The following is a 16,981-nucleotide window of genomic DNA, read 5'->3' as shown; positions in this document are numbered from 1 at the left end:
TTTGCCTGTTGATGGACATTTGGGTTGTTTTCACTTTGGGGCCATTATAAATAAAGCTGTTTATGAACATTCATTTACAATATTTTGTGCAGACATATGTTTCCAATTCTCTTGGGAAAATACTTTAGAGTGAATTGCTGGATCACATGGTAAGTGTACATACAATGTTATAAGAAACTTTCAGATTCTATTTTAATGTATTACATACATTACATTCCTACCAGCAATGTATGAAGGTTGTCACGTTAATATGGTCAGTGTTATTTTATTGAGAGAATAATGGTGTCTCATTGATATCTTAGTTTGTATTTCACTGAGGACAAATGATATGAGCTTCATTTCATGTGCTTATTGGTCATTTGTGTATCTTTGTGAAGTGTCCACATCTTTTACTCAGTTTCCAATTGGGATTTTCCCCTGTAATTATTGATTTACACGAGTTCTTCGTATCCTGGCCATAAGTCATTTGCATTACAAATATTATCTCCCTCCCTATGACTTGTCTTTTTGTTATCTTAATGTGATCGTTTGAAAAACAGAGGTTTTTCCATTTCAATGAAGTAAAATTTTCAGTTTTCCCCCCTAAGGTTTATGCCTTCTTAGTCTAATCTGAGCAATCTTTCGACTACCCCTAAGATCACAAAGACTTTTTATCTTAAGTTTTCTTATGGACATTTAATGCTTTTAGCTTTTATATTTAATGCTAAGGCCCACTTAATTTTTAATGTATGGTATGGGGTAAGAGTTGAAATTTATTTTTTTTCTCATAGGATAGCCAGTTGTTACAGGACCATGTATATCATGTGTTGTGTTTTGTATAGGCTTAAGCAAGGAATCTCTCCTCTTAATACTTAAAGCATTAAGATACTTTGTATATCTTTGTTTTTCACCAATTTGATTATGGTACATGTAGGAGTGTTTTTAATCTAATTTGGGATACATTTAGCTTCTTAGAACTGTAAAATAATGGTGTGTTTTTTATTAACCATTTTTGGAATGTTTTGGACCACTATTTTTTCCAAAAAAGTTTTCTACCTTTTTCTCCTTTCCTTTTAGAACTCCAGTTGCACATATGTTAAATCTCCTGTTATTCTCCCACAGGCTTCAGAGGCTCTTATTTATTTTTCTTTAGTCTTTTGGATTATGTAATTTCTATTGATCTACCTTCAAGTTTTGGATTCTTACAGATTCTTCCCTTCATCCTCTCCAGTTTGCTCTTGAGCCCCTATAATAAATTTTTCATTTTGTTGTATTTTTCACATCTGACATTTCCATTTGGTTGTTTTTTTGTAGTTCCTTTTCTCTGTTGAGATTCCATATCTGTATAGTTACTGAGGTTATATTTTCATTTAATTCTTTGAACATCTATATCATACCTGCTTTGAAGTTTTTTGTCAACTAAATCCAACAGCTGGGCCCATTAGGAGTCCATTTCTGTTGACTGCCTTATTCATGAGTGTGATTTACCTTTTTCCTGATTTTTGCATGTCTTTAGTTTCTGTTTGAAAAATGGACATTGTGGTTAACATGTTGCAACTCTGGATCATCATTTCTTCCCCAGATTAATATTTTTATTTTGGTTTTGGTTTTTGGTTAAGTTGCTTAAGCTAAAACTGCAAGCTTTATCTTCCCCATGGTGGTATCCCTCAGCTGATATACTCTACTCAGTATTTCTACCTTATAACTGCAGCATTTTCTCTTATGGTCTCCTCTGTGCCTGCATCATATAGTGAAAGCCAATTATTTGGGCTGAGTTTATGTTTATATTTTGGGGCCCACTTTCTTTGCGTTTTCTTCTTTCTAGCATTTCCTCCTCTAAATTTCTAGCTGATCTGCCAGCCACACACCCGCTGATACTACAGGCCTATAAAGCTTTAGCATTCAATCATGTGAGCTGCATTCAGATTAGGGACTGCACTCTATTCAAATAGTAGCAGACTTTCAAATCTCAACCAGTTCTCATTGGTTTCTGCCTACTTTTCCATTGGGCCTTCCAAGATCTCCCTTGTGCATGTGAAGTTTAACAGTCAGCTGGAATTGGGGTAAAAGATTCAGATTTAAAAGTTGTGCCACTTCTGCAGCTTTCTCCTGGGATTTCTTCCCAAAATGTCTAGCTCATTTGCCTACCCTAAACTCTTTCCTCTGCGTCCTCCAGTGGGTAAGACTGCAGTTTTCCACCAGTAGAACTATAAGAAGCACAAGATGAAAAAAAAAAAGTCATAAACTCATAATTCTTACTGCATACATTTTGATCTTTCAAGGGAAAACTCTGCCCTGGTATCTGCTTGATTTTGGTAACATTCTAGTGTCTTCAAATATTTTTTATTTTGTCTATATTTTACTTTGATATCTGCAAAAGACTTTGTCCAGTGAATTCATTCTCCTGTTGTCAGAAGCTGGAACTCTACCAATTCTTTTAAAATATTCATTGAATTGACTAATTAATTACTAACTGGTAAACTTCACATCTGTTCAAATAAAATAATTCAAAATATGGGAAAATCTCTAAATGTAAGATATTCATTACATAATTGATTATATAAAAACACAATGGATTGAACAAAAGAAATTTATTCTCTCACAGTTGTGGAGGCCAGAAGTCTGAAATCAAAGTGTCAGCAGGGTTGGTTCCTTCTAGAGGCTCTGAGGAAGAATCTGTTCTGTGCCTCTTTTCTAGCTTTTTGTGGCTGCCAGCAATTCTTGGTTTTCCTTGGCTTGTAGATTCATCATTCCAGTTTCTGCCTCCATCTTCACATGGCCTTCTCCTTTGTGTATGTGTATTCTTCTTTGCTGTCTCTTATAAGGGGACTTGTTATTAGATTTGGAGTCTACCCGAAATTCAGAATGATCTTATTCCCAGATCTTTAATTACATCTGCAAATACTTTATTTTCAAATAAGGTTACATTCAAAGGTACTAGGGCTACACACTTGGACATATCTTTTAGGGTACACTGTTCATCTCACTGTATATCTCTTTTTTCCTTTAATCTGTGTATTTATTATTTTAATCAAATTTGGGAAATTTTTGGCCATTTTTTTCCTTAAATAATTTCTGTCTCCTTTTTTCTCTCTTTTTCCTTCTGGGACTTCATTTACATGCATTTTAGATATTGTCCCACAGATTCCTTGAGGCATTATTCATTTTTTTCCTCTTAGTTTCAGATTGTACAATTTTTTTTTTTTTTGGATGGAGTTTCACTCTGTCGCCCAGGGCTGGAGTGCAGTGGTGCAATCTCAGCCCACTGCAGCCTCCACCTCCCAGGTTCAAGCGATTATCTTGCCTCAGCCTCCTGAATAGCTGGGACTACAGGCACCCACCATAACACCTGGCTAATTTTTGTATTGTTAGTAGAGATGGGGTTTCACCATATTGGTCAGGCTGGTCTCGAACTCCTCACCTCAAGAGAGCCACCTGCCTTGGCCTCCCAAAGTGCTGGGATTACAGGCATGAGCCACCACACCTGGCCCAGATTGTACAATTTCTATTGACCTATAAGTTCAGTGACTCCTGTCTCCTTAATCCAGTAAAATTTTTTTTATTTTGGATAATTATATTTTTCATTTCTAGAATTTCTGTATGGTCCTTTTCATTAGTTTTTGTTTCTCTGCAGAGTTTTTCTATCCATTCATTAATTGCAGATATATTTTCCTTTACATGTTCAAATATAGTTAGCATAGGTGCATTAAACACCGTTTTTATCCCCATAATTTCAACATCAGAGATGTATTGAGTCTATTGATTGCCTTTTCTTTTGAGTATAAATCACCTTTTTCTGTTTATTCTATGGCAAGTAATGTTGGATTGCATCCTGACATTTGTGAATGATACACTATAGAGACTTTGGATTCTGTTTACAGTCCTCTGAATAGTTTTGCGTTTTATTTTCTGAGGCACTTAATCTGGCTGGACTCAAATTGAAACTTCTTTCTTCTTGGACTTTATTTTCTCTTAGTTTCTGGGGCAGTAGTCTCTCCTGACTCTCCATCAAATTCTGTGTCAAATGCTGCACGGAAAAACCTAATAGAGTTGGTATTTATGTGGTTATTGTTCCCTGTTAGGGTGGCTTTAGTGCAAACTTTTTGCAATGAAGTGAATGATAGGGGAGAAGGTTGACGTAGTGGTAGAAATGCTTTCTTAGAGTAAAAATAGGACTATCTAAAAAAGAATCTGTCATAAGTAGTGGTATTTGCTACCAGTTTGATTTGTAGTTTAAGCACCAACTTATTTCTTGTTATCTTTTGCAAATCAAGTAGCAAGTATTGATGTTTCTTGGTTTAAGTTTCTTGGTCCCCATTACTGTGATTCTCATGCATAGGCCTATGTTACTGTTTTTTTTTCCTCTAAAACTCTGACTTAAGGAGAAAGCTTTTACTCCTCTTTTTCATGAAGCTTTCAATATTACAAGTCTCCAGGCCTTTATACTAGAAATTTTTTCTGCACCCTTTTTCCTTTCCATATCAGAGGTAGACATTACCATATTGCCCCACTGACTTTGTTTTTCTAATTAAGAGAGAATTTAGTCCCCACAGATTCCCTTCTTTCATTGATTGAAGACTCTTTAAATATAAAATTCTGGCATGCAAAGAAACACTTAAGTTTATTATCTATTCTTAATAGGCTCTTGGCTACTTTCAAGTCTCCTTAATTCATAGCACTAATGATTTTATTTTGTATTGTAAATGGCCCTTAAAAAGGGATTTTAAACTTTCAGAAAAGAAAAAAAAATAGTACTGACTTTATTGTTACTGGTTATATTACCATAGTATAATTATCACTACCAGGAAATTTAAAATGATATAATACTCTTAACTAATGTACAGATTTTATTCAAATTTTGCCAGTTTTCCTACTAATGTCCTTTTTCTGGTCCAGAATCCAGTCTAGGATCCACATTGCATTTAGTTATCAAGTCTCTCAAGTCTCTTCCAATCAAGTATCAGTTCTTCAGTCTTTCACAATCTTAACCCTTTTGAAGAAAATCGATTACTTATTTTGTAAAATTTTCTTGAATTTGAGTTTTCCTGATGTTTTCAAATGATTAGGTTGAGGTTGTGCATTTTTGGTAAGACTATCACAGAAGTGATAACTGTGCCCATCTCAGTGCTCTTTATGTGACTCTTTATAACATATTTCCTCTACATGCTTTTAGAACCACATTAGACAGTGCTATAGTGTTTGCTTCAAATGTCAAATATAATTTAGAAACTTCAAAAAGAGAAGGGAAACCTGTTGTATTTACCAATATTCATACTCTTTTTCATGTTTGTTCTTCCTGCTTTTATCATTTCCTTTCTGTTTCAATAACTTAATTTTAGCCATTGTTTCAGGGTAGGTATGCTGGTGACAAACTGTTTCCTTGTATTTGAGAATGTTTTGGGTTTTCCTTTCTTCCTCAAGGATATTTTTTCTGGATATAAAAATCTGGGCTGACAGTTCTTTCAGCACTTGGAAAACGTTATGCCTGTTCCTTCTGGCATCCGTGGTTTCTGTTGAGAAACTACTGTCATTCTTTTACTTCTGTAGGTCAGGAGTTGTTTCTCTCTCACTTCTTTCAAGATTTTTCTTAGCCTTTAATTTTCAGAAGCTTGACTGTGTGTTGATTTGTTGTTTTTATCCTGTTGGGGCTTACCCAGCTTCTTGAAGGTGTAGGTTTATCTTTTACCAAAACTGGGTAAATTTTAAGCCATTATTTTTTTGAATGTTTTTCAGTCCCACTCATCTCTTTTCCTTCTGGGACTCTGATGATACAAGTCATCAGATTAGATGTTATGATCTCACAGACCCTTGAAGCACTATTTGTTTTTTTCTCAGTCTGTTTTTTTCTCTGCTTTTCAGATTGGGGAGCTTATATTTTTCTAACTTCAAGTTCAGTGATACTTTCTTCTGTTCTTTCCATTTTGCTGTGAAGCCCATCTACTGAGTTACCTTGTATTTCTTTCGTGAGACTATTCTTTAAAATCTGTTTCAAGAGTGTGTATGTAACTGCTTATTGAAACATTTTTATGATGGCTACTTTAAAATACTTGTCAGATAAGTCTGTCATCTGTGACATCTTGTTGGCATCTGATGATTGCCTTTTCTCATTCAAGTTGAGATTATTCTGGTTCTTGGTATAAGGGTGATTTTCTACTGAATTTTGGACATTTTGAGTACTATGTTCCTAAAATTTCTGTTTCAGTAAGCCTCCTCTGACATTGTACCAGTTAGGGAATAGGGGTGCTGCCTTGTTACTGGAAGTTCACATTTTCCACCTAGCCTCTGTTGACATCTTCTTGGGAGGAGGGATATTGTTACAGCTGGGTGGTGGTGAAAGTCCTGACCTTCCACCATGCCTGTACTGACACCACCCTGGCAAGGAGGAGTAGGATGCCCCATCATCACCAGGTACAGGTGACTGTCCAGGGATCCAACAGGAATGAAAATCCTAACTCCCCATTTGGCCTTCTGTGTCACAACTTTAACAAGGAAATTGGGTCACCTCATTACAGTCTGGTAAGGTGAAAGTGTAGGCTTCCAAATTGACTTTTGCTGTTGGGGATGGAGGTGGATCTGCCATTTTTTCCATGGTGTTTCCCTGGAGTAGGGCAGTTATTGCCTGAAAGATTTATATGTTGTTATATTATTATTTTTCTGATCCTTTGGTTAGAAAGAGCAGCCTTTCTTAGGGCTTTTTTTTTCCCGCCTATACCCATTGGCATTCTCAAGTTGCTGGCTTTTCTGGTACCCAGCCCAGGATATGTAAAGCAAAAAGAAAACTTAGGAATTCACCACTGTATTATTCCTTGGATCCCAAAGACCCTAGTCAGTCCTCCTCCTGCTCTCCACATTTTGGAATTATGCTTATTTTATATATAACATCCAGAGCTTTTTGTAGTTAAGCAGGAAAAATAAGAAAAAGTTAATCTATCTCATCTTGTCTGGATGTGGAAATCGTAAATGGTCTGTCATCATAAATGTAACTATTTTAAATTCAAATATATATTATACATTTTGAAAATCTGTAATTCCTGAGTAGAAAGCACCATGTTAAAATATTTTTGTAAAAAAAATTAAATGCCATTATGAATTAAGCCAGTATATAATAATAAGATTTTAGGGTCCTGTGTTTGATACCTATTTTTTGAAGTGATATTCAATACAGTAGAATTGTAATACATTAGAAATAGTAGAGTTTGCTCCATAGAGAGAAGAGTTTGTATTAGTTTGATGGTATACTGACTGCCTGTGTAACCACAATTTTCCTTTAATGTTGAAAATAATTTTTCTTATTAAAAGGTTAATTCTTTACAAAGCCCTCTACAGTTTAATGTGGCTTCTTTTACATACGTAAATGATGTATATAGGTATGTCAAAACATGGGTGCACACTGCAAAATAGGGAAGTTCATTTTCTGGTAGACATGAAACTGTTAATCACTTAGTGTTTTCTTTCGATGGAAATGTAAAACTAAAATAATTGGTTGTGTGTGTGTAAGTGCAATTTATGTCCTAATTAGCTGTCTCCCTAGACCTTCACTGGCATAGTTAATGGAAACTAAAAAGCAAAGAACGGCCAGGGTCAGTGGCTCACGCCTGTAATCCCAGCACTTTGGGAGGCCGAGGTGGGTGGATCACGAGGTCAGGAGATCGAGACCATCCTGGCTAACACGGTGAAACCCCATCTCTACTAAAAATACAAAAAATTAGCCAGGCATGGTGGTGGGCGCCTGTAGTCCCAGCTACTTGGGAGGCTGAGGCAGGAGAATGGCGTGAACCCGGGAGGTGGAGCTTGCAGTGAGCCGAGATCACGCCACTGCACTTCAGTCTGGGCGACAGAGTGAGACTCCGTCTCAAAAAAAAAAAGCAAAGAGCAAATGTTTAGGATTTTTGTCATGTACATGCTTGTCACTTACAGTAAGAATGTTATTATCCCCCTAAACAATGCTGACAACACATCTGTTTCATTTGTTAGACAATTTTTATCTGTGGTTTGCACAAAAAAATAAATCTTTATACATTATTGCCAGATTTTGATGATCAAATATAAGCATGTAATTTTTAAAGCTTATCTAAAACATAGGATTTTTAAAAGAGAGAAAAGATAATTCCAAGTTGTGTCTCAGTTATGTGTAATATAATTTCATTCATTTATTTATCCATGTCCCTTTAGAGGCATTAATGTGACAAGCATATTGCATTTAGAGTGAAACAGATTATGCATCAACTAAAACACTGGTACATGACCAAGCATGTTAAATGTATGTTCATATTTTTGTTACAAAGGAGTGGATATGGTGTTTGTTAGTTATGGAAAGGATTGGGAAAAAAACTGAAGAGACAGTAACAGGTATTATTCTCATTAATATTACTCTCAATAATTATATATCTTGTCATTTATTTTATTACATTATGAGTGGATGTTATAAGACTATCTGATATTTATTATTAATGCTAATCATGAGCTAGCTACAGTTCTATATACTTTTCATGCATAAATTAATTTTGTTTACTTATACATTAATTCATTAGTTATAAATAGAACTAACATGTAGATTTGTACTGTTGACTGTAGTTAACTCAAATAAATACAATAATTTACATGTCATCAAGTGATCGAAAAAAGTAGTAGTTAAGAAAGTTTTGAAACCAACTTAATCTACTTATTTAGGTCAATATTTATGAAAAGAAAGCTGCTTTGTGCCTTGCCAAGAACATGCTATTTTGTCTTAATAAAGATTTAGGTCTTTATTTGTACAACTTTGTACAACTGAGGTGCAGACGCTGCAAGAATCAAGCATGTTTTGAATCTCCTAAGGTTTACTGTTCAACTGTCACTCTTCAGCTCCTTGCTGCCTGTACTCTTCTGTGCAAGGCTTCTGTGCAGTAGCTACAGTGGAATTGCTACCTACTGCTGTGAAGTCAACTCCACAGTTAATGAATCTGAGGTGTACTAATCAAATATGTTTTCTTAACACATTGATTGTGCTATGTATCACACACCTTAATGATCTAACAAGCAACTTTCTTTAAACATAGGTCTTTTTTATACCCTCCTCATTTTTGTTCCATAGGGGGTGGCCGTTAAAAACATCTGACAGACAAGCAGTTAACCCAGTTCCCTGCTGAGATTAGTAAAATTAGTAGTCATGCAACATCAAGGACTTTTAGCTCTGCAGGAAGTAGTTTAACTCAACTTGTTTTCGGAGCTGGGGGTAGGAAATTTAAATTTTTATTTGGATGGCCCCTCATATTTTCAAAACAGCATGAAAAAAATTCACACACCTAGCGTTTTATGTAATTTAAGACATTCGTTCATTCATTCAAACAGAAACAGGGTCTCATCTTTCTCTGTTCCACGCTGCTGTCAAACTCCTGGCCTCAAGCAGTTCTTGCACCTTGGCCTTGTAAAGTGCTGGGATTACAGGTGTGAACCACAGTGCCTTGTCTATTTCTTAAATTCTATGACTATTTGAAGTGATTCTATGAATACTTCCTGATTTTCTCTTCAGAAAAAAGGAAGTCTTTAGACTGGCAAAGTCAATATCAGAATGCAAAAGTATAGTATCTCATCTGGGTTTAGAAGAGTACATATCAAACTAGGAAACAGTATACCATCTCAAGTATAGTATCTCATCTGGGTTTATGAGATTACAAATCAAACTAGGAAACTTATCTTAAAAATTATAGATTTGCAAATTTCAAATAAAGCCATCTTATTTAATTGATATATTGAAATTTATAACTCACCTTTCAGTGGAATAGTTTTTGTAAATTCATGAGAAAGAAACAAAATATCAATTTATAGTAGTTGATGGTGTTATAAATCCAGAAGAAGCTCTATAACATTATAAAAATCAACATTGGTTGCTCACATTTTAGAGTACCAAAGGCAGCAAAATGATATAATTTATAAATAATAAATCTTAACCTGTTGATAAACCAAACTCTGAAGTATTTTTAAAGAGGTTTATTCTAAGCCAATGAGTGACCATAGCCCAAGGAACAGTCTCAGGAGGTCCTGAGAAAGTGTGCCCTGGGCATTGGAGTTACATTTTAGGGAGACAGGAATTGTAGGTAAAATCAAATCAATACATGGAAGGTGCACATTGGTTCAACTTAAGGAGGCAGAATATCTTGAAGCTGTGGAAGGGGCTGGGTGGGGAGTGGAGGAGGTGCGTGGCTTACAGGTCGTAGGTAGATTCAAAGATTTTCTGATTGGCAATTGGTTGAAAGTATTAAGCTTTGTCTAAAGACTTGAAGTCAGTTTAGAAATAAATGCTTAAGATAAAGGGAGTGGTTGTGGAGGCCAAGGTTCTTGTTATGTAGATGAAGCCTCATAGGTGACAGCCTTTAGAGAGAATAGATGGTAAATGTCTCTTTTCAGACCTTAAAGTTGCCAGACTCTCATTTTTAAAATTTTTTATATTTTTGAGACAGGGTCTCGCTCTGTCACCAAGGCTGGAGTACAATGGCAGTTATGGCTCACTGCAGCCTCAAACTCCTGGGCACACCACACCCGGCTAATTTTTTTTGTAGAGATGGGGTCTCCCTGTGTTGCCCAGGTTGATCTCAAACTCCTAGGCTCAAGGGATCCTCCCCTGTTGGCCTCCGAAAGCACTGGGATTACAGGTGTGAGCCACCATGCTCAGCCCAGACTCTCATTTAATCTCTTAGACCCAGGAAAGGCCTAAAAAGGGGAGGCTTGGCCACATTAATGGAGTTTCTGTACAGGTGCACATTTCCCACACAAGAGACTGCTTTGCAGGGCCATTTCAAGGTATGTCATTTAAATATATATTGGGGTAAAATATTTTAATTTCCTTCAGGGACTGCTATCTGTCATGTGATGCTATGGTTGAAACTAGAGTCAGGTTGGAACTTAGAATCTTATTGCCACAAATAACATGTTTCATCAGTCTTATGACCTCTATTTCAATGTTAATGTTGGTTAGTTATGCCTAAAATGACTGCGCCTATCCAACCTCCCTTTCTGTCATGGCTGGAAATTCAGTTTTTCAGGTTTCTCTGAGGTCGCCTTGACTCAGAGGGGGTCTATTAAGTTGGTTGCAGGGACCTTAGGATTTTATTGTTGGTTTACAAAACATAGGGTGATGACTCTTTTGTAATTTTCTATAATTATCTTTATTCATTTTTCTTTCATCAAAATCAAGGTCCTATGACATTGTGTATTGGAATTTTTTGGGCCACGTTTGTAGAAACACACTGCTTTGTTCTAGCAGAAAGAGTTTACCCAGTCAGTTCTGAAGATTTGTGTGTTACAGACCCAATGAATGGAATTTTGTTGCCCTAATTATTTTAATATAGTGTTCTAAGATTCCTGGTTCCTGCAAATGCTTTGAATCTAAGAAGCATTTTTAGACTTAGAAGAGTGAATTTCAAAATGTCATTTACATATTTTTTAATTCACAGTTTCATGAACACTGATATTTTTATTTCCAGGAAGAAAAGAAATACCTGAAGAAAGCCATATTTAACTTGTCTTTATGAGTCATTGGTTGAGTATGTAAAATGTGACTTTTTCTTAAGGCCTTTTATCAGCATATTATTACGTTTAATTTGAAATTGGGTCCTCAAGCAAGAGTTTCATGTTTTTTCCTACATATTTTTATCTGGTTTACTGAGCAGTCTCAACGCAGTGGTGATATAACACAGAATGATTTTATATTTCTCCAGTCACCCCCTTCCTCCGTGCCTTGCCACATCTCCCATTCATGTTCCTTTGTGATATCTTTGGCAAATTCCATAGTTTTCTGGCTAGCTTTTAGTTTTTAAAAATCTAATGCATCAGTGTAAAACTCCAAGTTCATATCCTTCCATTGCAAGCCATTCGTTTTGGCTCCAGAGACTTAGAGGAGGAAGAGTGTACATTGATCTCTTTCACTCCTCATCTCACTCAAGCATATGTATTTGTGGTTGGTGGGGTCAGAGCTTAACCTGGCTCTGAGACACCTTCCTGCACACTTTACGTCTATTTCATGGCCTTACTGCTCTGGAGGGTTAGAGGGTGACTAGGGTAGAGGAAGCTGCTACTCATCCTGGTTTCATCCACTCCTGGTGGCCTCCATTGTGCTTTTCCGTGTACACCATGTCCATGTGTCTTGAGTCAGTGGCCCCCTGTGGCCCTGAGGGACAGCCACGTTTTCTTTGGGCTTTACCAGTGGTTTGTGCTCTGACCTCCTCTGTTGGTGAGTGTTACTTTGGCTGGCCTGAGTAGCCCCTTGGCTTCTGTTGGGATTCTCTCATGCTGTTCAAGGGCCATGGAGGTAGGAAGTGATCATATCTTCCTTTATCTTTTTGGTTTTTCAGGTACACTACCTACCTAGGACTCCTTCAATAAGCTCTCAGATACCTCCAAGCCCAATTTCTGTATTTTCATGTGCTTCTAAACTGCCAGGGACATACAGCAAACTCGGTCAAAATTTCTATTCAAAAAGGGCCTACAGTTTTGGTTCTCAGCAAGCCTCCCACCAGGGAGTGAAATGTCAGCCTCCCCTTCATGCAAGTATTCCCTCTCTGTATCAGCTATTCTGTTAGAGCTACCCACTAGCTGGAAATACTGTATTTCTTATCAGGCTGACAATCCAGATGATTCCCTCCTGATGCACCCCCCCATCCTTTGTTCCTTTGTGTGTTCTTTGTGATTGGACCAGTTGTACTGACTTTTACAAGGGGGTTCAGGGGAAAGCCTAGCCCTAAATATTGGCAGCTCTCTAGAGCTGCTTTTGGTTTTGGCCATGAGTCTTGGTGTCAATTCTGGGCCAATAGGAGAAAATCTCACTGAGATTAGGTTCTTTTGTGAGTGATAAAAAGCCCAGTGGCTTAAACAACATAGAGATTATTTTTTTGTCACTTAAAAGTCCATAAGCTTGCAGGCTACAGTTGGCATGATGGTTCTGTTCCATGAAGTCCTCATGGACCCAGGTCCCTTCCAACTCACTACTCACATCTAGGTTTTGGCCTTTGTCCTCATGGTCAAGATGATAATATCTATACTTCAAACAGCAGGTTGGCAAAATGGGTAAAAAAGAGCAAAAGGCACGTACTTGAAATCTCTTTTAAAAGTTTTCAGGAAGCTGCCACATAATTCTTTCTTTTACAGTCTACTTAGTTATATGGCCAGTTGCAAGGGAGCCTGGAAAATATGGTCTTTATTCTGAGCTTCCAAGTGCCTGGCTAAGAATTACTGTGGAAGAATCTTGGAGGACAACTAGCAGTCTCTGTCACATCATTGGGTGCTGTGACATCTTTGGAGCTGTGTGCTAACTTGCACCTTTACATTTATCTTTCATATATGAGTTATATATGTAAACACACTAATATTGAATGTCTGTAGGACACAATGTTTTATTAGTACTTGCAGGCTTCACAGTGAATTGTATACAGTTGGGAGAAAAGTTATATCTCTCAATGATATCTGAGTCACTGATGGAAATGAAGTTTAAAGTTTTTTTTTACTGCAATTGTCCTATTTTTGTCCTTTCTAATTTTCATTTCTCTAGGAGAAAGAATAGAGCTACATTAAGTCAGCTGACATAGAAGTGTGTTTACTGTCACTGTATATTTAGGAGATTGTCATGTCTTTCATACAGACTTTCAGTTGGTGTTGAAAGGGTAATTATATTTTATGAAATTTTTAAAGAGCATGTTTTATAATAGCACTATATCAGACATAATAGTTTAATCATGCCATAAATGGTTGTGAACTGTTACTATTATTTTAGTGTCAGCATTTATTGGCTTTTACATAAACCTGTTATGTGATAAGTTTCATTTTTCTCCTTATACCTAGTTGCTGCGTAGTAAACAACACTTCCACATTCTTGAACTCGTATACATTGACTGAGCTTTTAATTTGCTCAGGAAGTGTAGGATGGTGAATTAGAACTGTTGTCAAACCTTTTTCCCCAAGGTTAACTTGGTAAAAATATTTTTTATAACAAAATCTTTATAGTACTTTGGGAATAAGGCTTTTATGTTGACTTGATTTGAGCTCTAAACTATTTTATAGATTCCCAGGAGGAAGTTTCCCTACCTCCAGGGAAAATGATGGCCATTCTTAACAACCCTACTGGTTTAAAAAACTTGAATTACTAAGCCATTAGACTAGGGCTCATATTGTAATTTTAAGTCAGATCCATATTATACATGATAAAATAAACGTAGGCCATATTCTGCGATAAAAATATATGGACATTATGCAGCAATTAGAATAAAACCCAAGACAAGGAAATAACTCAGGTATAGAATAAAAACCAAGACAAGGAACTAACTCAGGTATGTGTTTTAATTTTCTTCCTCACAAATTCAAGATTTTCATTTAAGCCTTTATCCTAAATCTATACACATTTAACAAATTGAGCAAGTTATAGCTAATAAAGCCAATTTTCTCTCTAATATAATAAATCGGAACCCTATTTTATTCTTAAGCATATTTTCATAAATTTTATTACAAAAGTGATGCTCTTTTTACTTTATTAGCTTACAATTTTAAAAACCTGGAAGTTTTTGACAGTAGATAAATGGAAGGATGGAAATTTTCTTAATCGGAAGATGGACTCAAACTCTTCCCCCTTCCCCATGTACCCTGCCTCTGATGTGGAGTGTCTTACATGTGGCTTTAATAATGGTTAGTTGTATTTAACTAAATGAAAGATAATATTGTGACCACTTTATTTTGGTCTGCACATTACAAATCATTTCAATTTAATTCAATTTGGTTGTAATGTCACAATTTCAAACAGAACATGATATAGTGATATATATTCAACAGTGGTTTTGTAGGGACTATACTGTAGAAGTAGAAGAGTGTCAGTACCAATTATGTGGCAGTCACATACACATGGAGTCAAAGAAGAGAGAAAATTTAGGTTGACAAAGTTACGTTAGAATCAGATGAACTTTGACTTACACTTATGCTTGAGCCCTTTATGGATCATGTATTATAAAAAGCTGGACTTGAAAGATAGGTATAGCATTTAGTTGTGAATTTTTCTACTAGCTATAATGTAAAAGCACTTTGCATAGCATTTCCTAAACTCCCTTAAATCCTCAAAAAGACTTAAGATGGAATTAATAGATTCAATTCAAGTCCCAGATATTGGAGGGGTTCAATAAGGTTTTAAATATTTAAAGTGTGTTCTGTGTAAATTATTTGAATTTTCCTGAAATCTAGACCCTTTGCAAAAGGACCTGTTGCATCTTGTCCCCTCTGAAAATGGTGTTCAGTGGATTGCGTGTGTTCTGTTATAGGTTCACTACTGTGATAGACAAAGTGGCAAAGAGTGTGTGACCTGTCTGACATTAGCCCCTGTGCAGATGACTTTCCATGCTATTGGAAGCTCCATTGAAGCCAGCCATGATCAGGTATAATATGCCACTGCCATTTTGCTATGTTATGGCCCAGCTCGGAAATGGAAGGCCATCAAAATGGAAGCTATGTGCTCACATGCAGCTTTGCTTTCCTTAATACATTATCCACTAGCACCATCTGCTAGACTTGAAAAATCAAAATTGTTTGTATTGGGAAATTGATATAGTAGATTTAAATTATTTTAGACTTCTTGTTTGCAGTTCATTATTATTTTAAATATAGAATTATTTTATAAGAAAGAAATAGTTGTCCCACAGGTTATTTTTCTCTTTAATAGTTATATATGAGAGGAAGGGTCAACAAAACAATATAGATAACACTGGAGTCTCGCTGTAGTATACTCATTTGTTTCTGTTAAAAAGAGTTTTGTATTATAGAATGTACAGTGATGCGTCACTTAATGACAAGGATATGTTGTGAGAAATGCATCATCAGGTGATTTTGTTGCTGTGCAAGCATCACAGAATGTACTTACACAAACCTAAATACTAGAGCCTACCACACACCTAGGCTGTGTGGTAGAGCCTCCTGCTCTCAGGCTACAAACGTGTACAGCATGTTACTTTGCTGAATACCATAGGCAATTGTAATGCAATGGTATCTGTATATTTAAACATAGAAAATGTACAGTAAAAATATGGTATTGTAACCTTCTGGGAACACCATTATATTTGTGGTCTGTTATTGACCAAAACGTCATCATGCAGCACATGACTGTATATAGAACAACTGTGTAAACTTTCAGAACCATCAACTTAGTCCCATAACTTGGGATATTATTGAAATAAAGTTCCAGTATTGTTTTTAAAGGTTTATTTCTGAAATAAAGCTAAAAATCTGAAAAGTGTATTGTTTCTTAATAAACAAATTCCTTTTATTGTTTAGATAGCAGCTTGAGAATACATCCTGTTTACAAGAGAATACATATTTTTCATTAAAATAATCACTTTAGACTAAACTAATGTCCTAAATCACAGAATTTCTGGCTTGGAGTCAGAGTAAATAGACATACATGTTTTCTGTATGACTAACTAGTTATGCTTTCTAAATTAACCATTCATGTACAGAACAACTATAATCCAGCTTTATATCCGTTTTTCAGTAAATTTGAGGACTTCTAATAGTCTTACCTAACTGATCTTCTTTTCTTCTATCTCACTAGTAGCTCTTGCTTGGAAAGAATAAATAGTCTATCTTCTCAAACTCATGATTTATCATTGTCCAACTCAAACAAGACTTTGGAAAACATTCTTAAGGACATACCTTTCTAATTCACAATGTCTCTGACATTGTTTGTTTCCAATCATTATTCATTCATTGGTGGGGAAGTATTGTGATATTTAGGGAAGATCATGTAATTGGTGGTCAGAAAATCTGAGTTTTGGGAATGAACCATAGTATAGGTTTGCTGCAGCTACCTGGATGGACTCTGTTACTTCCTTGCAACTCTGTTTCCTGGTTATGTTAAATGAAGGAGTTGGGTTAGATGACTTACAAGATCCATTCCAGTACTGTTATGATTCTATAACTGATCGTCCTGATCCAGGTTGAATGAGCCCAACCAAAAATAAACAGTTGTTGCATATTAATATGGAAAGCAGCCTAGAGA

The 16,981-nt window shown here is 36.0% G+C and overlaps 1 protein-coding gene across 19 annotated transcripts in view; it reads left to right on the top strand.

Annotated features, from left to right (window-relative positions):
- The window catches only part of STAU2 (staufen double-stranded RNA binding protein 2), a 331,631-nt gene that overhangs the window by 207,403 nt on the left and 107,247 nt on the right, over positions 1-16,981 (top strand). For 15 of the 19 annotated variants that reach the window (XM_063726263.1, XM_024250494.3, XM_063726256.1 and 12 more), the window contains one exon: positions 15,252-15,365. The exons of the other annotated variants lie outside the window; for them this stretch is intronic. In XM_063726263.1, coding sequence (XP_063582333.1) covers positions 15,252-15,365 — 114 coding nt within the window. The remainder of the gene's footprint in view (positions 1-15,251; positions 15,366-16,981) is intronic. 19 annotated transcript variants of the gene reach the window in all.

Source organism: Pongo abelii, chromosome 7 (assembly GCF_028885655.2).
Source record: "Pongo abelii isolate AG06213 chromosome 7, NHGRI_mPonAbe1-v2.0_pri, whole genome shotgun sequence".
Classification (NCBI taxonomy): domain Eukaryota; kingdom Metazoa; phylum Chordata; class Mammalia; order Primates; family Hominidae; genus Pongo; species Pongo abelii.
Note: the sequence above shows the minus strand (reverse complement) of the source record. Positions and strands in the feature narration are given on the sequence as shown.